Source organism: Musa acuminata, chromosome BXJ1-3 (assembly GCF_036884655.1).
Source record: "Musa acuminata AAA Group cultivar baxijiao chromosome BXJ1-3, Cavendish_Baxijiao_AAA, whole genome shotgun sequence".
NCBI classification, from domain to species: domain Eukaryota; kingdom Viridiplantae; phylum Streptophyta; class Magnoliopsida; order Zingiberales; family Musaceae; genus Musa; species Musa acuminata.
This window is the reverse complement of record NC_088329.1, coordinates 9,061,937-9,085,666: the sequence shown is the minus strand read 5'-3', so window position 1 is coordinate 9,085,666 and position 23,730 is coordinate 9,061,937. Positions and strand designations below refer to the sequence as shown.

General features: G+C 42.5%; 3 protein-coding genes and 1 long non-coding RNA gene across 7 annotated transcripts; 3 read left to right on the top strand and 1 right to left on the bottom strand.

Annotated features, from left to right (window-relative positions):
* Positions 1 to 713: 713 nt before the first annotated feature.
* Positions 714 to 9,273, top strand: LOC135583247 (CDPK-related kinase 3-like). 4 transcript variants are annotated; one of them, XM_065123554.1, is made up of 11 exons: positions 714 to 1,462; positions 2,935 to 3,065; positions 3,381 to 3,422; positions 3,523 to 3,631; positions 3,792 to 3,870; positions 5,887 to 6,231; positions 6,394 to 6,503; positions 7,843 to 7,950; positions 8,084 to 8,146; positions 8,685 to 8,852; positions 8,936 to 9,273. In XM_065123554.1, exons 1-11 carry the CDS (start codon positions 884 to 886, stop codon positions 9,071 to 9,073), a joined length of 1,872 nt encoding a protein of 623 aa, XP_064979626.1. In that variant the 5' UTR covers positions 714 to 883; the 3' UTR covers positions 9,074 to 9,273. The 4 variants fall into 4 exon arrangements, with proteins under 4 accessions (XP_064979626.1, XP_064979644.1, XP_064979638.1 ...); XM_065123559.1 differs by having other exon boundaries at positions 715 to 1,462; positions 5,887 to 6,183; XM_065123572.1 differs by lacking the exon at positions 7,843 to 7,950 and having other exon boundaries at positions 5,887 to 6,183.
* A 1,233-nt stretch (positions 9,274 to 10,506) lies between these two features.
* On the bottom strand, positions 10,507 to 11,213 carry LOC103977996 (auxin-responsive protein SAUR32). The gene has a single exon (XM_009393688.3). It carries the CDS (start codon positions 11,022 to 11,024, stop codon positions 10,653 to 10,655), a length of 372 nt encoding a protein of 123 aa, XP_009391963.2. The 5' UTR covers positions 11,025 to 11,213; the 3' UTR covers positions 10,507 to 10,652.
* Positions 11,214 to 12,643: 1,430 nt separating this feature from the next.
* LOC135636138 (EIN3-binding F-box protein 1-like) lies at positions 12,644 to 14,826 on the top strand. Its single transcript, XM_065147730.1, has 2 exons — positions 12,644 to 12,739; positions 12,937 to 14,826. Exons 1-2 carry the CDS (start codon positions 12,644 to 12,646, stop codon positions 14,824 to 14,826), a joined length of 1,986 nt encoding a protein of 661 aa, XP_065003802.1.
* A 1,821-nt stretch (positions 14,827 to 16,647) lies between these two features.
* On the top strand, positions 16,648 to 18,719 carry LOC108952336 (uncharacterized). Its single transcript, XR_010490961.1, has 2 exons — positions 16,648 to 17,382; positions 17,470 to 18,719. It is a non-coding gene; the product is annotated as an uncharacterized LOC108952336 (long non-coding RNA).
* The last annotated feature ends 5,011 nt before the right edge of the window (positions 18,720 to 23,730 follow it).

Below are 23,730 nucleotides of genomic sequence, written 5' to 3'. Positions count from 1 at the left end.
ATTTGACTCTCTCTCTCTCTCTCTCATGTTCGGGATTCTTTATCCTTTCTCTCCTTTTCCATTGTGCTACAAGTCCCGAATAAATTGATCATGGAATATAATCCAACAGATGATGATGTACAAGTGAAGAAAAAGTTGCCCGCAACAACCAAAGGTGAAAGCTCACCTACACAAATGAAGACTTGCTACGTGTATTTCCTTTTTATCCCCTCCAAATAATTACTTTTATTCTACTAATTTATATGTGTAGTGGGGGTAATGTGACATGTGAATAATTATAATTATAATTATTAATTTTTTCGTTTAATTGTTTCTGGAGAGCACGCGCTGCGTGGTGGTCCGGGAACGAGTTCGACCTCCATCCCCTGCTTGTCTCCGATGCACCAAACAAGTTTTTGGATCAGGTAGCGTCGCCACGTTACCATGTGTGATGTCTTCGGGACGCGTCATGATGAATGTTGTGGTGTTTTCTGCTTGTCGAGTGATAGCAGATCGAGAAAGAAACGAACCGGATGAGACGAGAGAACATGTTAAGTGATAGCAGATCAAGAAAGAAACGAACCGGACGAGACGAGACAACCGAGTTAGAGGATTCTTGGCGGACCACACCACGCTAGTCGATGGTTTTTTATGAATGGGCCCCTGGGAAGAATCTAAATTATCATTCTACTCCTGTCGACGGGCCGTTTAAGTAACAGCCCCTCCTCTTCCTCCTCCCTCGTCGCTGGGTGTCGCTCGACTGATGCCTGTTTGACCTCCTCCTCTAGCGATCGAAACCCCCTTCAAGCCCTAGCAAGATAGAAGAAGAAGAAGAAGAAGAAGAAGAGATTGGGTGAAGAGGGAGCGGCGTCGGACAGCGTCCGACGAGCGGCGGGCGAGGGCCATGGGTCAGTGCTACGGCAAGAACATCTCTGTTGCCGAGGACGGCCACCGGGAACGACTGAGCCCCGCAAACGGAAGCGCAGATAGTGGTGGCGCGGCCCCCGCCACCCCGCTCCGCAGAGGCCCCGCTACCCCGCTCCGCAGAGGCCGAAGCGGCGCCACCACACCCGTTCACTCCTCCTCGACCAGCACCACCGCCACCGCATGGCCCAGCCCCTACCAGCAGGGCTCCGCCAGCCCTCTTCCCGCCGAGGTCCCCCCCTCCCCGGCGAGGTCCACCCCCCGGCGATTGTTTCGGCGGCCCTTCCCGCCACCATCTCCCGCGAAGCATATAAGGATCGCCCTCGCAAAGCGCCAGGGCCTGCCGAAACCCAAGGAGAGTCCGATCCCCGAGGATGGAAACGAGGAGGTGGAGAGACCGCTGGATAAGAGCTTCGGCTATGGCAAGAACTTTGAGGCGAAGTATGAGCTGGGGAAGGAGGTTGGAAGAGGACATTTTGGGCACACGTGCTTGGCGACGGCCAAGAAAGGGGAGATCATGGGTCAGTTTGTCGCCGTCAAGATCATTTCCAAAGCAAAGGTGCGGTGGTATGTCCAAAATGGTTTTCTTTTTTTCAAAAATTTCCATTTTGTCGCCATCGAGATTATCTCCGAAGCTAAGGTGTGATGGTATGTCCAAAAACGGGCTTTTCATTTTCTACAAAATCTACCGTCTTATGTTTAAGTATTTCCTTAACGATTGATACCTAGTTAGTGTCAAACGATGCAAGAACTCAATCTATTCTTTTTTCATATTGTTGTTTGTTTGACTACTGACTGCTTTTCATTTGTAATTTAGTGTTTTTTTTACCTCTTCATTTTGACGTTAATTTTAATTTATGTCTCTTTGTATGTTTCGGGTTGTCGATTGGGGGGAGAGGGGGTATTGCAGGAGTTGTACTTGATTGCTTGGCATGCATATTATGTATTCTGGGACAAGAAATGAGAAACAAATTTTCATGAGATGCTGGAGCTTTAGATTATCAGGTTTTCTCATAATCGGCAATGAAAACTAGATAATTTGAAGATTAATTAAGGTGCCTTTGGTCTCACAACTATATGCTTCCATTTGAAGCATTGCATTGTACTATGGTTTTGAGCATTTACAATAGCCTGGTTTTCATTATCAAGTTGCACAAGCAAGTTACCAACATTGCTTATGCTACTATTCTGTGAACCCGAATTGCTTGTTTAAAACTCCAATGTATGATTTCTATTGACGAACTGATGATTTACAATGGATAGCCCATCTGCATTCCCTTGGAAATGAAATCTTGATAAAAACACTCTGACGCCTTATTAAAACCCATCTGCACATATCCACCACTAGGTTGATATTGTGTCCCATATAAGCAAACATGTTATTTGCTGCTGTGCAAGTCATGTAATGCAAATCTAGTTGTCCAAAATGGACTTTGTGAGCAACAATTTTAAGGTTTTATTATGGTCTGGAGAAATTTCTTGATTAACAAATTTGGGAAAATCTATATGACAAATCACCTGCATGCATGATGCTGTCTTAAATTAATGTTCTCAACATGAATTCCTTAGAGTTTTGGTGGGATATAGTAGAAGCAAAATGTTGTTTTGATTAGATGCATTTAGTGAACTTTAAGAACTAATTTGTTATTTGACAAATTGCACCCGTATCGTTTAATGCGTTGGCTTATTGGCTTACATATGCTTAAAATTTTTGTGTGTGCTAATTCGTTGACCCTCTGGATTCTGCTTACTTCAAGGGAAAATTTTAAGGCATCGGCCCATTTTACCTGGTCTTAAGATGTGACTGATATAGGTCTCTCTGCCAATTGACTAGCCTTCTAGGTTTTGGGGATGAGTCCTTGTTTATACTTTTCCCTTGAAAGGTTTGACTAGGAATTGATGCTAACTTTTAGTTTGACATTAGGGTGACAGTGGATTTTAAAATTCTTAAAATGAGCATGAAATCACTAGCTCTGCATTCTGATATTTATAATGAACATGTAGTTAGTTCACTGCTGCTTTTTTTGACAGATGACAACACCAATATCAATTGAAGATGTTCGTAGGGAGGTCAAAATCCTGAAAGCTTTATCTGGGCATAAAAATCTTGTCAAGTTTTATGATGCATGTGAGGATGAACTTAATGTCTACATAGTCATGGAGTATGTCTTCTTGATTTCATTTTTATTGTTTTTAATGAATTTGTAATGATATAGCTAGGAGTACCAATTACTTGGATTAGACATCCTGATATTTGTTCTTCATTTTTCTAGATAGGATTGATTGATTCCACACTTTCCTGTACTTATCCTGGTGGCATGCATCTTTTATCCTACTTGGTATAACAATTGAAAGACAAGAATCTTCTTTACCAAATAAGCAAAAGAAGAGGCTTCTCTGTGATGGCGGTTCATGCATCGTGCTTTTTGATTATGCAAGTCCAGGGACCTTACTATCTATCTATTTTTCTTTCCCAGATTATGTGAAGGTGGAGAATTATTAGATAGAATTCTATCCAGGTAGAATTGTTTTTCTCATGAATTCATAGACTAACTGCTTGATTTTTTTTTCTTCACACATGAAATCTTACGTGAAATTCTTATTTCTTGTGTTCTCAAGAGGTGGAAGGTGCACAGAGGAGGATGCAAAAGCAATTGTCATTCAAATACTGAGTGTGATGGGCTTCTGTCATCTTCAAGGTGTTGTGCATCGTGATCTAAAGCCAGAGGTTTGTATCATAAGTAGCTTAATCATTGCAACATATACTTGTTATCATCCAGTCCCTGCATCTGATGGCAACCTCGTGCACTGGGCCACCTTCCTTTTCTCTTTCCAGCATATTTATTAATCAATGCTGCTGACATTTCTTGTTTTGTTCTTCATGACAGAATTTTCTTTTTACCACCAGAGATGAAAATGCCACCATGAAGTTGATTGATTTTGGTCTTTCTGATTTTATTAAACCAGGTGAGCATTGTCTAACTCTTTGGATTTATCCGGGGTTTCCTGGAATTTTTTATCGTCAATTTAGTTGCACCCTATGTGAAGTTGTGCAATTATCTTGGGAGGACCAGAATTTGGTCCTCTTATGTTTTTTTCCAGGATCATTTGTTGTGTATGCTTTCGATTTTCTTATGTGAAACAATCTGAAAGGAATCATATAATTAAACTATCTTCTGAAGTTGATTTTGGTTCATATGAATTGCTTTATCTTTCAATTCAAATTGGGATCACATATACGGCTGTTTGCATTGACGCCTTTCCTTGTTTCTTAATCTTTATTGAGGAAGCAACCTGGGAAACAGTGGCAAGAATGTTGCATTATGCGAATATAATAATAGAGTATGAGTTAGAATGTAAGGGAGGAGAACACCTGAATTCCCAAAGGTCCTGCATGGTACTTGGGTTCTGATATGAGATGGAATCACCATCATGTGAGGCTCCTTTCATGGTGAGTGAAGGTTATGTGGTCCCTAAAGCCATGGCGATTCAGATTAGTTTTATAACCAAAAAAAAAAAAACACTTAAAAGATGATCTAGATGCACACCTTGTGGTGGACTCATTATTACAATCCTATGAGAACCCACACAAGGTTAAAAATAAGCACATTGATTCCAGACTACCATTGAAATATAGGGATGGGACTGGTTGAGATCAAGCAGTTTGACCTGTTTGAATTAAAAAGCTATGAAAATATATGCTCCATCCAAATGGTGATTTTAAAATGAAATCATTAAAATAAATGAAAACAAAACACACAATAATATAGGCTAAATTGTTGACTTCCTCCTATCAATGATAATATAATTGCTTAATAATCTGTATGTCAACAGACCAATATGTGTGTCTTCTTCCTTGACCTCTTTCTCATCCTTCTTTTTCCCGTCTTCATCCAGTTGCTTTATCTGCTGTGATCAATTGGAACATTTATGATTGTTGTCCAAGCTGATGGGTTGTTTTTTTCAAATTGATCCTGAGACTCTAGATCCTTAGGTGCTGAGAAATGAAAACATTTAGACTACCTTGATTTGGCACATAGATTTAAGATGATGATCTTACATGCTGTCCACTAGGAAGGATTTGGGGAGGCAATGGGTGCTCACTAGTATACCAAAGATTCATTTGAGGAGATTGTCATACCAACAATGATCTACATCATTTGTTGCCTATGATGTGAGATGTAAAAGTCGGGTATAAAATAGAATATTTTATTCATAGGGAAATAGGGTATAAAATACATAACAAAAAATTAACAATCTCTTAGTAACAATTAACAGAACAATAAAATATATTTTGTAGTCACTAATTTATCCATTATGGACAAAGATTAGATGACAAGCCTTGGAATGAAAAAAAAAAAACGTTTTGATGAGGTAGCAAATTATCTTGATTGTTAGTGTGCAAAAAACTTTTTATCAGATGATCTACATTAGATATGATAATATTAATGGAAAGTAATCAAAGCATTATCTCTGCAAATAAAATTTCCAGTCTGGCTATCTGACACCAGGATTTCTTAAATAACCATTCACCTTATTAAAATATTGATTTTTGGAATATAACTACTCCTTTTTAAACTTTAAAGAATTATGCCACCTAAAATAGTTGATATGGGGACTGGGCAAGGGCCTAGTTTATGTTTGGGGCATCCATCAAATTCCTTTAAGACAGATAGATATGACTACATGTCAGAAAAATGATCTTAAGAGGAGATGATATACATTGGAGAGGAGGATGATGGTTTACTACCTAATTAACCTGGTTATTTTCTCCTATTAGTTGAATGTACTTTGACCCTAATTAATCTGGTTTTTTTTACTACTTTGGCCCTAATTAATCTGGTATTCATAGATTTTTTTCACAAACTACTTGGTTTTTTTTTATAAAATTCCAACATTCTATTTTCACCACTGTTCTTTTCAACCTGTATCATCATGCTATGCTTGATGTCATCTAAAATTCTCTGCTTTATGATTGTGCAGACGAAAGACTAAATGATATTGTTGGAAGTGCATATTATGTTGCCCCTGAAGTTCTACATAGATCATACAGTATGGAGGCAGATATTTGGAGTATTGGTGTTATAGCATATATCTTGTTGTGTGGTAGTAGACCTTTCTGGGCACGGACAGAATCAGGAATTTTTCATGCAGTGCTGAAAGCTGATCCCAACTTTGATGATCCGCCTTGGCCTGCTGTATCTCCAGGAGCTAAAGATTTTGTGAAAAGGCTCTTGAATAAGGACTATAGAAAAAGAATGACAGCTGCACAGGCCTTGAGTAAATTGCTACTTATTACTAATCATAATTATTTCTCACTAGTAAATAGTTAGTACTTTTTCTTAATCTATTAGGTTTAAAATTAATTCATTATATTTTATAGCTTCTGAAGATACTTTGCTCCCTTAGATACTAGACTATGTTAGCTAGTTGATCGAGGCTTGTATCTATAGTCAATTCCTGAAAACTAAACTGCTTCTCTGGTGGCAGCGCACCCTTGGTTGCGAGATGAACAATGGCAAATTCCTTTAGATATACTGATATATAAGTTAGCCAAGTCTTATCTTCGTGTCACACCTCTTAAACGGGCCGCATTAAAGGTATATGGCAATAAATACTAAAACTTTGGTAGCTTTATGATTTGTGCTGGTTTTTCACTTGTTATGTATGCATCTGGAAGAAAATATTGAGTTTTTCCCTTGTATGGGAATTGCTATTCTGAATGCCTATTACGCTTTGATTTTTAAGAGCAATTAATGTTCTATGATAACTTTTTATAACAAAAACCTTTGTTTAGACACATCATAACGTTACCATCCAATTTCATGTCCACATATTGTACATGGCCTATTTTCCCTACATGCTTATTACTTTGTTACAACTTGATTGCCAAAAAAGGAAAAAAAAATATGTTTTCTATCTTGGTCATCTCACAATATGTAGTGCAGCTTAGAATTTTCATGTCTGTTTAATGTAAAAATCCCCATCTACCCGGTTGTTCACTTTGTGAAAATACATCCTGCATGAAAAAAATATACTCCACTAGTGAAACTTATGAAATTTTAGAAAAAAAATAATATCAATGTTGTGTCTGATGATGAGTGATCATAACATTTGCAAAGTCTGTAGAGAACGAAGTTCGGTTTCACTTGCCTAATTTCGTGTTGTTTTTTAGTGCTGATTATTCCTTAGCTGAATCCCTTGAAGGCCGTGTTACCTTCCAATTGAGATTTCAAATTGTGGGTTCTGACTTTGTCGAGTGGGTGACCGCATAAGAACAGAAATACTGACATACTATGCTTGTGATAAAACACACAAAAAAAAGAATAAAAAGACTGGTCAGGAGTGCAGCAACAATATGCACGTAATGTACTAGGTGATATTTAACACATGCAGGGCAAATGTGTGAAGCACGTATTCTGGGCATGTGACATTGCCTAGGAATTGACCAAGTAGCCTTATACAATGGACTATGTTTGGCATGCCAGATAATTTCTTTTTGCCAATATATATGCTTGGTTGATAAGCTGTCACAGTTTGCAGCTAGGTCAGATTTCCATCAAAGGTTATGAATGGGCACTGATGGGAGCATTTGATTAAAACATTATTTATAGTTTAGGGGTCCAACTGACAGCTCTTTGTTCTTTGTTGGTGAGAGTATTTCAGTTGTACATGGGGGCATCTTTCCTAAACTCATTTGGTCGATACAGAGGCATATAATGGAACAAATGATATTTGCAACTTTAACAATATGTCACTTAAAACTGTCCCCAATTATTCTTATTTCTCTTTATTGTTTTTTGCAGCATTTGTTACATTGGGTACAGATACAACCTGTATCTATCTATAAGCATGTGTGCCACCAATTGTTCTGATGATACTTTGAAGTTTATTAAACATCTTTTAATATGTTTTCATACTTATATACTTCTACCACAGGCACTATCTAAAGCTCTAACGGACGATGAGCTTTTTTATCTAAGGTTGCAGTTTAAGCTATTAGAACCAAATAAAGATGGTCATGTATCGCTTGAAAACTTCCGAATGGTCAGCCAATTCTATGTTTGTTTCTTGCACATTTCAGTAGAATAGTTTATAGTAAAAGCCAATGTAGCTATGAAGATTTCTATTGATGTGCTATATACTCCTATTTGAATATCTGTATGTGCATTTGGTGCAGGCACTATTTCAAAATGCAAGCGATGCGATGAGGGAGGCTAGGGTTCCTGATATACTGAATGCGGTGAGGCATCCATTCTTCTGCTATTTCATACTAGTTGCCTAGTTTCTTTTGTAGAATACCATTAGTTTTTAAGAATTCTAATTCGGTTTTTCATTTTATGGAATTCATAGGTTCTTCATTGTCACATGCCATAGTAATCGTTTGCCTAAATTACTGAGATTATAGAAGTTATTATGGCCTGTTTCATAGGCTGTGTATATCTTTAAGATCATTGTCAGACGAAAAAAATTTGCAATGAAAGTAATTAAGGATTATTATGTTAAAAACTTTCTTTTGTTTGACTCTCTGGAGGATCTAGATTAGGTTTTGGTTGTTGGATCTCTATAATTTATTACAATAGATCGGATCTTAGTCAGTTCTTTTAGGTTGTTTCGCTTTGTGGCAAATTGCTGTCTGCTAAACATGTCTGTCATATGTTCGTGAATCATTGTGGATCGTGAAATTCATGTCATTTAATGTCTGTTTGACATTTCTCTCTGTGCCTAATGAGAAGTTTTTACTGAAAGAGTCGTTTATTGATGTCTGTTCTAAAACCCAGCTGGAGCCACTCTCATATCGAAGGATGGACTTTGAGGAATTCTGTGCTGCTACAATCAGCCCCTACCAACTCGAGGCGTTGGATGGTTGGGAACAGATAGCTAGCACAGCTTTCGAGTATTTTGAGCGGGAGGGAAATCGAGTCATCTTTGTCAAAGAACTCGCTCAGGTACCACCAATCATACATACAACAATTCTGTCTCTGTTTGATTGTTTCACCTATTAGAATGTAACATCAGTTGCTGCCTGTAGGAATTGAACCTCCCCTCAACTTCTTATTCTGTTCTGAGAGGCTGGATTAGACCAGAAGACCGCAAGTTCAGTTTCCTTGGATACACCAAATACTTGGTTGGTGCGACGATACGCAGCTCAAACACAAGACACTGCTAGATTTTTGATGTAGTTGTTTCCTGATACTGATCCATTCATAAATAATGTGCCGGTTTCATCACCTTTTTTCCTCGCGGATGTATATTTTTCGACATGCATAGAATAACTTCTATATGTAGATAATGAATTAGAGAACGGATGTAAAGACGAATTTGCAATGAAGCTGAAACGAAGGGCTCCTAACGCATTATTTTATTCTATCGACTTTGTTCGGTCTCCCCTCATTTGCCGCTGTGCTTTGGTCTATTTCTTGCATTCTGCTCCTTGTGTGGTAGGATTTCTCTTAGCACCAGTGAAGAAGACACTCTTGTTGCATCTTTGGAAGAGTAATCAATATCCCAGTTAATATCTTCCTTGACTTGCCTGACGTCTCGCCCGTCGCCCAGAGAACAACACATCAAACAGAGACCGCAGTCAAGTTGGCCCGAACTGTTGCTTTCTGTCATGAACGCGACAAGACACATCCAGTGGCCGGAGGCAGCCCGACCTCGCTGATCGATCCTTGCTCTCACACGAACCAGCCATTTGGCTTCCAGTTCTAAATGCCCCCACATGGAACTTTAGAATGCCGGTCAACATCCTCGAGAACATATGTCGGAGCGAACCGCCTCTCCACGGCAGGAGGAAGACGAGAAGGTTGATGAGCTTGTCCGTGGTCCTCGTGCGAGTATGCGATTGGCTCGGTCGTGGTTTGCGTGTTTGATCCACGCACAAGGATCCATGAAAGCTGCGCCTTTGGAACTTTGGCAACATGGTGGGGACTTGCGTTTACCAAATGGACCACCGGCCGAGGCCGTGTTGCTGTCATAGAACAGAATGAAGTTTATACAGGCAAAGAAATCATCTTATATAAGTCGTAGCAGCCAAGGTAAAAATGATCGATAAACAAAGGAGCTAGCTTGCACACTGTTTCAAGTACACAGCTTCAAGGATTGCAACAAAGTCAATACATCTCTCACTAGTATAATTCAAGTGGATAATGCCTGTATGAATCGGGAAGTCAGTGATGTGATAAGGGCCTGCCCAATTTAATGCGACCGACGTCACAAGTTTTGTATGTTAACACCAATAATTCCACCAACATACGTACACAGTTAGAGATACATGAAAACATATTGTTGTACTTGGAAATCCACCTGATTAAGAACTGCAGCAGCAGAATAAGCTCGAGCTTTTGTCTTGTAGCCATGGCAGTATCAGGCACGTACAGTTGCATGCGTGTGCAGGTTGTGGTTTCCGGGGTGGGTAAGATGATAACTTGGATATTTTTTTGTCTCTTTTGTGGTCATAAATAGTTTGCAATGTGCCACACAAGTTTAATCCTATTGTTCCATGGTTTTTGTTGCAACGATGAACGTAGACTTTTGCACCACTTGAACTCTCTCATGAGCAAACAATCTATGTGGTATGTGCATCCATAAAGTCTTGAGAAATAGAAGGAAAAGTAGACCACCAAATCTTAATTCTTAATCGACAGCAATAAGAATGGTAAGATTCTCTTGGAATCAATACTTTACATCTCCGATATAGACACCCCACCCGTCACCGGCTGTGGTTAGGGTTAGGGTTACGGGTTCATTCAAGCCCTGAAACAAAGGTGAAAGTGGTGGTGGTGGTGGTGATGATGGTGGCCATGGTGGTGGTGACCGGCGGCGACGGAGTTGCAGTCGCGGTCGATGATGTCCTGGACGCGGCGGAAGTGCTCGACGTGGCAGGGGATGGTGATGGCGCCCTGGTGGTCGAAGCCGTACTCCTCCTCCGCCTCCTTGAGCAACCCCACGAAGAGGGGGTGGCTCAGGTAGTCCACCGGCACCACGAACCGCTGCCGCTCCTCCCCCTCCCCGCCCACCCTTATTCCCATCCACCCCTTCCTTATCCCCTCCTCCTCCTCCCCTCTCCTCCTCCCATGCCCCGCCATGATCTTGTGCGGCAAGTGCAGGTGCAACCCCATCTCCCTCCCTCTCTCTTTCTCCCTCGCCTTCCTGCCTTGGGAGAAATCAACAGGCAGCAAAGCAGAAGGATCGATCTAAAATAGAGAAGATTTAGAGATGAGGAGTGGCGCACACAGCGCTCGACGTCCAGCCACAACTACAGAGGACAATAAGCTACACTAATAGAGAAAGAAGGAGAGGGAGAGGGAGAGAGAGGCTTTCGATGACGTCCTTCCCACGTAGGCTTATTGTGTCCACGGAATCATTAACAGGTCGGATCCACATAGGATCCGAATCCGACAATCATGTTCATTACCGGTTTCCCGATAGGCATCATTCATTACATGCTTTCGCCCAAAGCAAGCAGTCGTGGTAACCACCATCGTCATCACCATCATCACCAAGCGATTCCAAAGAAATGGCCGAGCATGATCCACGCCACTCCCTCAAAAGGCTTCCTGCGGAAAGCTGCAGAGACTTCGGTGGTGCTGTGCTCGTGCAGCCATGCATGCCGACCGGAGTGCTTCCCATATCATTCCACGACTGGAGGCTGATGGCACGTGTGGAGTCGTATCTCGTTTTGACTCTTGATGTGTGTTCGATTGTCCGGAAATACATGTTCTTGGGGTCAAATAAATCATGTAAATTAAACGGATCTTATGACATGATCAACTTGACCGATGATTCAAATTGGGCCCAAATGGGCCTTCAATCAATCACTGTAAACAGGCTTCGAAGTTGCTAAATGTTAAGGATTCTTTGATCCCATCGGTAAAATTGTTGCGAAGGCTAAAGCAAATCTTACAAACAATTGTTATATAAAGATAAATGTAATTTTGGCCGATATATTCGAGGAGTATCTTTTTGCCTTTCATAATGTGACTTGCCAAATCTAGAAAAAATCTCATCAGTAAATTTATTGCAAAGGTTAAATCGATCTCAAGAATAATCAAAAGAAAGAACCGAGTTCACCGCCATAAAAGCAGAGGTTCACACCCTAAAGGAGCATGCATGGGAAGGTTCATCCCACAGTCCAACAAAACCTAGTTCTGCTGGCAGCAAAAGGAGCATGATCTTGATGTCCATCCATAACAAGAACATCATCAGGATTCAATGGAAGCAGCCACAAATGGCTCCCAGCACTGTCTTTCCAAGTGCATGCATTCACTGTTAAGTCGGTCTTACTGTCTGTACAGCATGACAAAGTTCCTTCCTAGTTGACTTCTGCAAGCCCTGTTCTTGCTGTCCATCGCGTCGAGAACATCAATCAGATTCGTTGAACGCCAGCCGCAAATGCCAAGAATCGAGCATCTAGATTTCCTCCCAGTCCATGTTTTGGCAAGTCCTTAAGCTGACCGACCCATAGGAACTTGTGAGAATTGGAGAAGAAGAGAAGGGATCAATGTACCTTTCTCCTCTTCTCCGACTGCTGCACCCACCAAATGAGCTCGTCTTTCACGGTCATTTGGGGCCTTGTACGTTCTGGTGAGGAAGACCACCAGTTTGGGTGGGGCACGTTACCATAAGCGACCTGGGCAGGAGAATTACCAGCGGCAGGGCTGTCAGATTCCTTGAGCCATAATAAAGAAATGATTCCTTGGACCGACTTGTGGATGGAGACGGGCGGCCTTGCGGTGAGATGAAGGGAACGTGGTCCGGGTCGGCCATTGGCTTCATTTACCTCAACTGCGACGCCGTTTTCGCTCCCCTGTTGCTGTTCACGTTCTTCACCCCTGTTCGCCTATAAAAGGTTACGCGTGTGTCTATGAACCATTTCTTCCTTCTTCCTCCCACTTTCTCGAGCCCTCTCGATTCCTTGCTTTAGTCTTTGGCCATGTCCATCGCAGCCGAACGCGACGGTAAGGCCTTCCTCCTCGCCTCAAGCTTCCGATGCGATGTGTGATGAGGTTGTTCTTTGGCTTGGCTTGACAGCACGAGTCTTATGGTTGTTTTGGTTCGACAGTTGAAGGGACTAGCGGTGGCTCTTGCCGGCGACCGGAGAAGAGGAGGAGGACTGACTCTCCGTTCAATGAGAGCAGAACAGATCAAGGCCGAGGGCAGGATCTGATCAGCAACCTGCCCAACGATTGCCTCTTGCTTATCTTCAGTTTTCTTCCGAGTCCCAGAGATCGCTGCCGGTGTTCTGCGGTGTCGAGGAGTTGGTTCGCGCTGCAGACCTTCCTGAGAAGGTCTGAATTCAGAGCCAACGTGGTGCTTCCCCCTCGATCGCGACAAGAGAGCTCCAGATGCCTCCAGGGAAGCAGCGCCAACGACTTGAGGCTGGGCGCCATGGCCATCGGGATGGACGAATGCGGAATCTTAACGGAGCTATCTGTGATCGACACGCTTCCTTGTTCTCTGCTTCCTCTTCATCATCATCATCATCATTGTCACGTTTCGGACGTCGGCCTCTCAGCCATGGCGCAGGCTTGCAGCAACCTCAGGTCTCTCGCGCTACACAACTGCACCAAAGTGAGCGATCGGGGCCTCGCGACGGTCGCACAGAACTGCACGGCGCTGAAGAACCTGGAGCTAACCCATGCGGCGTCGGTCGGCGACCATGGCCTCGTCATCCTTGCAACCAGATGCCTCAAGTTAGCGTCGTTGAGCCTGACCGCATGTCCAAGAGTCACCGATCGTTCGCTAGAGGCTTACTCCAAGCATTCCACCCACCTTAAGTCGATCACAGTGGCGCAGTGTCCTTTCATCACAGACTACGGCATTCTTTCGATCGTCGTCTTGCTAACGAAGCTAGAGACCGTCAAGATCTCGTCGATGAAGCTGGGCGACGGCGTCCTCCGAGCAATCGCACGCAGCGGCGAGCAGATCAAGACGTTGGCTCTGGAGCACGTGTGGGGTGTATCAGTGACGGGCTACCGTTGCATCGGAGAGACCACAAGGCTCAAAGGGCTTTCTTTAGACGCTTGCACCGGGTTGACGGATCGGTGCTTCAGAAGGTTATCGCCCACCAGCTTTGCCGGCCTCAAGAAGGTGGCGATGACGAGCTGCTCCTCGCTGACAGATTCGAGTCTCCTCGCGCTCACAGGACTAGCAGTGGAACTGGAGAGTCTCCACCTGGATACTTTCGAAGCTTTCACATACAGGGGTTTGATGATTGCTCTGGGAAACTGCAGCCGGACTCTGAAGGTGTTGACTCTGGTCAAGTGCGATTTCCGTGGCCGTGGAGCACTTGAGCAGCAAGAGGTCTACCCCCCTCGTCTTCTTCCTCTTCCTGCGGAATGCCCGATGCTACAGACCGTGAAACTGGAAGAGTGCGAGGGACTGGGAGATGACTTCATCTCGTGGGTCGGGCTGGCCTGCAAGAGCATCACCGACGTCAGTTTCGTGCGCATGGACTCCATTACCGACCGTCGCATCGAGTCCTTCATGAACCAGCTCAAGGGGTGGAACAGGATCAGCAGGGTGGACCTGAGCGGGAGCGCCGGCATCGGCAACAGGAGCGTGTGGGCGGTGACAAGGGAGTGCAAGGCGCGGCTGAGGTCGCTGGTGCTGCGGGGGTGCGAGCGCGTGTCGGACCGGGGCGCGGCGGTGATCACCAGGCGATGCACCAAGCTGGTGGAACTCGACCTAGGCGGGTGCAGCATCAGCGACGAGGCGGTGGAGAAGGTGGTGGGGGAGGACCCGCCGGACCTGGAGGTGCTGTCGCTGGCGGGGTGCACCAGGATCACGGACCGGAGCCTGGACGCGTTGGATGAGTACGGGGGCCTGGGCCTGAACCGGCTCGACCTGACCGGTTGCTCGGGACTGAGCCAATTCCGGGTCAATTTCATCAAGATCTACATCGATGAGGTCGATTACTGACGGCATGCACCAAACCAAACCTTGACATCCATGTGCTCATCCAATCCATGTTTAGTAATTGCGTCTTTGTTCTCCTTTGTGGATGATATCGCCCTTTCCTGTGATTATTAATGGACGTTTATCTCATTCCATCTTTAGAGAGAGAGAGAGAGAGAGAGAGAGAGCGCGCTAAAAAGACCTTTGGTAGGAAGAATGCTATATATTGATGATTCGAGTGAAAGAATGCTATATATTGATCAAATTCATCTTCTTTCTCATCATTAGAAAGAAAATTTATTAAAATTAATGTTAGAAAGAGACTCCACTTTGATTCTTGTACTTCCTCCTCTCGTCATCATCAGAAAGAGTGAAGGTGTGCATATATAGTAAGATATAGAGACAATATGAAGAAAAGGAATGGAAAGAAAATATGAGTGAAGGTGTGCAAATATAGTAAGATATAGAGACAATATGAAAATAAGGAATGGAAAGAAGGAAAGTGATGTGAAATTAATCACCTCACAGCGATCGGTTTGCATTTGTGTAAATTCTTACGATTCATCAGCTTGTATTCTTTAATTTAACACGAAATGTTAATTGTTGGATATGTGGAGTAAGTTTAGAGTCAATGCAGATCTACTTCCGTGTTCGTCTTGGCTTATGGTGTTGGGGAGGCTAGAGATTCGAGCAATGTTCCTATAAGGCTTACGTCGGAGGCTTATATGATAAAGCTCTATCCAATATAAATGTTAGTACATAATTAAGAAGATTCATTAAAATGATAGGAAAACTAAAGAAAATTATCTCTAAGAACACACGTAAGGCTCTATTATATTGTATCGGAGTGATTGTTGAATTAAAACCACGATAAATAAGAGGACCATCAATGAATCATAAGATCGTGCATCGAATTATCATACTATGATTATGGGACAACGTATAGTACAACCTTATCTTACAACTAGCAACTATCATTATCGAATCAGCACTCCTCGCTGTGCGATAATTCATCATGATCCTATGGCATCGGAACATGATAGACGAATCAACCGAGTGATGCGATATTTCATCGAGCTATGTTGTCGATAACATAACGTAAGATAGAATCAATAATTTGTCAGATAAATTTTGGATACAAAGCGTGACTACGCTAAGTGCTAACACCAATTGTCCGGTGGTTAGGATGTTTGGATGCACCAATCTCATAAATTCCCAATTCAATCTTTTTTTTTTTTCTCCATGTCTCTGCACACAAGTTTGTGTTGCTAATGTAAGACAACATACGACTCATCGTAGACTTGCAAGCTAGAATTAGGCTGTATTCACTGATGTATTAATTTGCGATGCTTGTTCGTCACCATGCAACCACTCCCAATGCGACAATATATATATCATGCATATCCAGTCCAATATGAAATGAATCATGAACATGTAGATTCATTATCTTAGACGCCGATCTGTAGCTGATATGGCCTAATATTGCCGTTTACGTGCCCCCAACAAATGACGATAAAACTTGAGTTGCACGACGCGTGTACTCTTATCATAAACAATCGGGCAAGGAAATAAGTATACAACACAACAGTGAGTGTTTTTGCCGTACGGTAGCTTTCCCAGTTGTGATCAACTCAACCACTCCATTCAACTCTGCTGCCATACATCTCACTGCCCTACTGTCGATGTCCAATGAGACCGTGGCTGCTGCGTAGAGGTCTCAGTACCTTGCAGCGGCAATTTCGAAGCCATGGCAGTGAGAATTAACTATGGGAGACGGCTTCACGTGCAGAGGGAAGGAGAAAGAGGCTGAGGAGGAGGAGGGGGTGGGTGGGGGGCGGTGGTGCATGGTTTCGTGGTCATTTCTGAGGACAGCCCAGCTGTAGAGTCGCGGTCTGCCGCTCCTCTGCCTCGTCTTTTATTCACTTCTTTATCTTTGCTGTTGTTTATGCCTTCATTGCAAGTAACCCCACAGCCCACCACTCTCTCTCTCTCTCTCTCTCTCTCTCATCTCTTATACCGGGTGAAGATAATCATTTCCTTCATCATCACCTCCTACGCCACCCATATCAGGACCCTTGCTGCCTCCGCTCGACTGCTGCCCTCAATCCCCCTTGAAAGAAGCCCGAAGTCTTGGGGGGTGGGGGAGAGGAGGAGATAAAACCAGGCAAGGGAAGCTTGATCTTTGAGGGGAATGTTGTCTGGCTCGAGGCCTTCGTTTCTCTTACAGATCTGTTTGAAGAGATCTCGGACCAGGCTTCATTCCCCCCAATCGTAGCTTCCATCTCTCTACCTCTACCTAGCAGTCACCATGGCCTCAAGATCTGAAGGTGCGTTATTTCCGTTCTTCTTTTCGTTTGGCCTTTCCTGTTGTTTCTGCGATGAGCAGATTGGAGCAATGATGGAGGGTTATGATGACTGACTGTCTTCCGAGATCTTCTCGTCTCATGTTTTCTTCCCCTTTCCTGACATGAAGGCTAAAAGGCCTTCATCATTACCTCCCGAAAGGGGTTTATCTCTTGTCTTGCTTCCCTTTCTCCCCCATGGCAAATTTGCATGCTGAGTTAGCTGGAAGATTTCGAGGTAAACCCACTTCAGATCTCTGTTCTCCTTTTGCGTTCCTTTTCGGAGGGGCACATTTCAACCTTCTTTATGTTCTTCATGTTGCAGTCCACAGTGCAGATATGATCACAAGTTACAAGCAAGTGCATGTGGCATCTCTTGCTACCTGTCGATCTCCTCCTCATCTTGACTGGATCTTGTTTGGTACTTTGCATTTTGATATGGAAATGTCAGATTAGGTTATAGTATTTTGTTTTTCCATCACAACCTCGATCTTTATGCTCAGACCAAAACCTAAATCCATTCCTAATGCTACGCTTAGAATATTATCCTGATGCCACTTCTCAAGAGATAGATGCCTTCGGTTCTCACGCTCCAAGACGTACATCTGCCTCCTGTTGTTGTGTGTAGCCAACACATCTCGGCCTTCAAAGTTCAATGTCATTGTATCTGCTTTTTTAGGTTAATCTCATTTGCATACTTCTTTCCTACTAGTGGAAACAGGAAAAGCTCCCGTCCAGCTTCAGGTTTCGCTGTAAGAATGCTAGAAACTGAAGCTGTCCTTGCTTCGCATAACATGAATTTGGAAACACGCGTTGCTGTGGCTTCTTTTTCTTCTTCTTCTTCTTCTTCTTGCACACGGAGAGTGTTGAGAGCACAGTACTGTAGGGTTTTGTTTGGACACAGAAGGGCAAACATGACAGCTTTCAAATCGGAAACTCTCACACGGAACCAGGGAAAACGTCAGCTTGCACCCATTGTATCCCATCTCGCAGGCTCACGCACCATCACTCACAGTAGATCTCGGGGTGACTTTGCCTCCGTTCTTAGCATCACGTAGTATGTCATCTGAGCTCATAACCATACCTCAGATTAGGTTATACATCTGATAACGAAAAAAGAAGTATGCACTTACTTCCACACTGAACGAACATCTCAGTTCTAATAAATCCATTTTCTCTGTCAGTAGATCAAGCTCTACTGAATGACATCAAGATTTTGTTAAAAGGGATGAAGATATCTGTGATGCACAGACTTGGAATGTTTTGTTGAAGGTCAAGTTAAGGCTTTTGGACGACTATATGCGGCCACTTTTGTGGACATCTTTACTGTTTGGCTTGTCGGCAGCGGAAGAGTTTGAATATAAGCTCTTCGGTGCTTTTTTTTTTCATGAGTTCGCCGTTCCACGAAGAGCATTGGAAATGGTGTCCACGGTAATCCGACCAATGTTTCTTTGTGTGGAGGCGAGGGTACTATCAAATTGGATTTGTGGCAGAGAGATGATGTTAAGCATTGCACTTTTGTTCTTGTAATTATTTGCAGTAGAATAACATTTGTTAAGCAACAGCTTCGGAAAACATTTCTGGTTCATTCCTTATATCTCATATTTGTTCTGCTCTTTCATTTATCACATCTGTTCTTCTAACAAGTGACGGATTCAGAATGCGTGAATTCTGATCCGAGAGGATCCTAATTGGGTCAAGATAGATAATGTGATCTGTGTGTGCGTGATATCCTCTTCTGTGCTTGGAGGAGATAGTGAACGATGCTGCACATGGATGCTTCAGATAGATGTTGCACGCATTCTTTCGTTTCATCCTATTATCTCGTGCTCTCGTCTGCCCCCCGTGCGTAGCACTGCAGTTAGCACTATCACGGCCATCGCCGTCTCCTCTTGTTCGCCTTCATCCATTCATTACTCGGTGTATCTCAGCCACAACCGGCAGTAATCCATGGTGATTAGGAACGAATATAAGATATCAAATTTGATATGACATATTTCTGTACCATACACGTGGCTGCGGTTGGCGACCACGATAGCACTGACAAAGGAGCTCCAGGTTGGCATAACACGATACTTCATACCCGAATGAGGCGACCATTTGCTCTCGTACTGTTCGGCATCATACAAGTCAACGTCGCATACCGTAGAGCCATTCCGGAAAGCTCAGAATGGCGCCACACGAGGTACGAGCCAGCCACCCGAGGAGTCGGCAACCATTAACGGAGTATGTACGATCGACTCTCGTTCATAGGTATAAAAGCCAACCCCCTGACCAGCACCGGGAGGAGGACTTTGAGAATTCAATTCCCTCTTACTCCACTCAACACTAATTTAGACTTCAGAGGAGTCGAGTTGAGAAATCTCCCTCTCGACCTCAGACTGTGTGCAAGAGCTCGGCGATGAAGAAGTAGGTAACTTGCCGAGAGAGAAGACCACACTTGAGAGACGAGGCTCAAACTCAACCCAACTTGATGCTCACTTCCACCATCCGAGCATCCGTGTGGGCAACCTCACACATTTAGGATTGGACTGAGCCGTGCTAACACCGCGTGGGCAACGAGCGTCGCTATTGCGATTGCCTGGGTTTGCAAGTTGCCGACCGCTTGCACACAGATGGTGGCCATTTGTGAGGGCAACAAGGGCAAAAATAGTTGTTGCCCTTTCTCGCTTTTGCGTCAATAATTTTGATATCTAAAGCATTTCTAAAACACAACACATACAGTTTAAAATCCAATCTTCACAAGAATAACTTGGCTCTGATACTACTGCAAAGAAATCTAGGGTGACATCACATACGCAGCGGAAGAACATAAAACAAAATCTTAGAATTTTTTTTGTAGAAAAGAAGGTTATATCATCGTGCGAAGATTGATGCGTAAAAACTCACGAAACTAAAAACCATGCATGCGCAAAAACTTACCTAGGGAGATCGTATATTCTTCAAATCTTACAAATCTGTGAGAGAGGATGAAGAAAGTCAATTGTCCTTGTTGGGTCCAGCCCATATGTGGGCTTGGACAATTGGGCCTATTGAGCCCAAATCAGTAATTAAGAGAGAAAGGGCAAAATTGGGCAGTGTGCAGGGTGTGTGTGTGTGCGCACAGTCTGATTGCAGCGTGCGTGCGACGGCGTGCTGACAAAAGAGGAGAGAGAAATAGAGAGAGAAAGTAACGTTTCTGAGTTTTTCTGCTTGACGATTGGTGGCCAAACGTTGTCAGTTTCGGCCCAAATTTTATGTGGAGAATCCTTGCAGCAAACTCTACAATCCTAACGGTGTTGATCTGCAGTTTACCCTCTCTAAGGTACTTTCCTACGATATCCACTCCGTGAGACCTAGAATTCTCTTTTGAGGAGATCCATCCTATGTGATGAAGATATGATATTCTTGAGCCAAGATCTATGATCTTGATGTTATTCTGATCCTCTAGTTATTCTAGAGAAGACCTACTGTAAACCTGTTATCATTATTATTGATAGTGGAAGTTTGAGGTGGACTGCGGTCCCGTGGTTTTTCCCACATTGGGTTTTCCACGTTAAAAAGATTTGGTCTCACTGTGTGATTGATTTATTGCTCTGTTGTTTATGCTGTGCTGATTGATTTAGCATTTTGATATCAAGTTGGTATTTTGATGAGGAACCTATTTTGATACACAAAGAGGGAAAAGAATTATTCCGCATTAACAGGTTTCTTCCCAATAAGTGGTATCAGAGCATCAGGTTGTTTGGTGCTAGTTTTCTTGTGTGATTGAAATGGAGTCAGAGGTATGATTAAATTGAACTCATCAAATTATTCCACTTGGAGGCGTCTGATGGAAGATTTGCTCTATTGCAAAGATTTGTATAAGCCTATCAAGGTTAAAGATAAACCTTCTATTATGGACGATGAAGAATGAGAAGTTCAACATAGAAAAGTTATTGCCTATATTAGAAGATGGATGGATATAAACTTGCATGAGCATATTTCAGATGAAATCAGAGCTGATGTTGTTTGGCAAAGGTTAGAAAATCTCTTTGCGAAAAAGACAGTGGGAAATAAAATTTCTCTCCTCAGAAGGCTTGTAAATTTGAAATATAAAGATGGTGGCAACATTGTTGAGCACATAAGCCTATTTCAGAGTCTTGCAAACAAGTTGGTTGCTATGAAAATGAATATAGATGATGAGATACAGGGATTATTACTTCTCAGCTTTTTACCAGAAAGTTGGGAAACGTATGTGGTGACTATTTGTAACTCCACGCCAGAGGGGACTCTAACCATAGATATGGTTAAAGACAGTTTGCTAAATGAATATGCAAGAAGGAAAGAACAAGGTGAATCTTCTTCTGGTGCATTTGTTACTGAAAAACAAGAAAGACGTGGAAGAAGTCATAGAAGAAATCCATATGGTTATAGAGGAAGATCCAAGTCTAGAAGAGATATCAAATGTTTTCACTGTAATAGGCCAGGTCACATGAAGAAAGAGTGTAGGTTTTGGAAGCGAGAACAGAATGAAATGAAGAAAAATGAAAAAGAGATCAATACAGTTGCTGCTGAAGGTAATATCACTATTGTTTGTGATGAAGGTTATGTCAGTTTTGTAGCTCAGGACAGTAACTGGGTAATTGACTCTGGTGCTTCATTTCATGTTACTTCTCATGGTGATTTCTTTAGATCTTACACTGTTGGTGATTTTGGTAATGTTAGAATGGGAAACAATGGTACATCTAAGATTGTGGGTATTGGAGATATTTGCTTGGAGACTAGTATTGGGAGCAAATTAATACTCAAAGATGTAAGGCATGTTCCAGATATTCGTCTTAACTTGATATCTACAGGTAGACTTGATGATAAGGGCTTTGCACATTATTTTGGTGAAAGTAAATGGAAACTCACTTAAAGGTTCTCTAATTGTGGCAAAAGGAAAGAAGATTAACTCTTTTTATGTCATGGAAGCTAAGCTACATAAAGGAGAGATTAATGCAATTCGAAAAGGTGAAAGTATAGATCTTTGGCATAAGAGGCTTGGACATATAAGCGAGAAGGGACTTCAAACTCTTGCTAGAAAGCAGTTCTTACCAGAGTTGTAAGGTACATCTCTTAAATCTTGTGATCATTGCTTAGCTGGAAAAACACATAGAGTTGCATTTCAGACATATCCATCATCTAGAAGATCTGATGTTATTGATTTAGTTCATACTGATGTTTGTACTATGCAAACTAGAACTCTTGGAGGTGCTCTTTATTTTGTTACTTTTATTGATGACCATTCTAGAAAAGTTTGGGCTTTTGCTTTGAAATCTAAAGACCAAGTACTCGATGCTTTCAAGGAGTTTCATGTCAGTGTTAAAAGAGAAACTGGCAGAAAGCTAAAGTGTATTCGATCAGATAATGGTGGTGAGTACAGGGGTCCTTTTGAGAATTATTGCAGGTTCCATGGTATCAGGCTTGAGAAAACAGTTCCTAAAACTCCTCAACAGAACGGTGTGGCAGAAAGGATGAACAGAACCATTGAAGAAAGGATTAGGTGTATGCTTTCCCACGCCAAGTTATCAAAGTCATTTTGGGGGAGGCTATGAGAACTACAGTTGACCTGATAAATCTTTCTCCAACAGTTCCTCTGCAAGGTGATGTTCCAGAGAGAGTATGGAGAGGAAAAGATATATCTTATAATCATTTGAGAGTCTTTGGGTGTAAAGCATTTGTTCATATTCCCAAAGATGAGAGGTCCAAGCTTGATAATAAGGCAAAAGCATGTATCTTCTTGGGATATGGTCATGAAGAGTTTGGATACAGATTATGGGATCCAGTGAACAAGAAGATTATTAGAAGCAGGGATGTTGTGTTTCTTGAAGACCAATTGTTTGATGATGGTGATAATGTTGAGAAGCCAGAAACCTCTGTTTATATTCCTTGGAGTTTGGGTCCAGTTCCTTCACCTGTAGTTCATGATGATCATGGGGGAGATGAACAAGAAGATTGTGGTGAGAATACTAGTGATGATACACCTACAGTTGATGATGCTGAACCAACTGAACGGGCACCTCCACCACCAGTTGAGATTCCATTGAGAAGATCCACTAGAGAGCGACAACCCTATACCAGATATCCTCCACATGAGTATGTTATGCTTACTGACGGGGGAGAGCCAGAAACTTACTAAGAAGCTATTCTACATGAGAATAAGAGTGAGTGGGTTAAAGCCATGCAAGAAGAGATGAGATCCTTGTTTGAGAACCACACCTATGACTTGGTAAAGCTGTCGAAAGAGAAGAAAGCTCTCAAGAATAAGTGGGTTTATAAATTGAAGACTGAAAATAATAGCTCACAACAAAGATACAAGGCACGACTAGTTGTGAAAGGATTCAGTCAGAAGAAAGGTATTGACTTTGAAGAAATATTTTCTCCAGTTGTGAAAATGTCCTCTATCCGAGTTGTTCTTGGTTTGGCTGCCCGCTTGAATTTAGAAGTTGAGCAACTTGATGTAAAAACAGCATTTCTTCATGGTGACTTAGAAGAAGAAATTTACATGGAGCAACCAGAAGGTTTCAAAGTCAAGGGAAAAGAAAATCTGGTATGTAAGCTTAGGAAAAGCTTATATGGACTC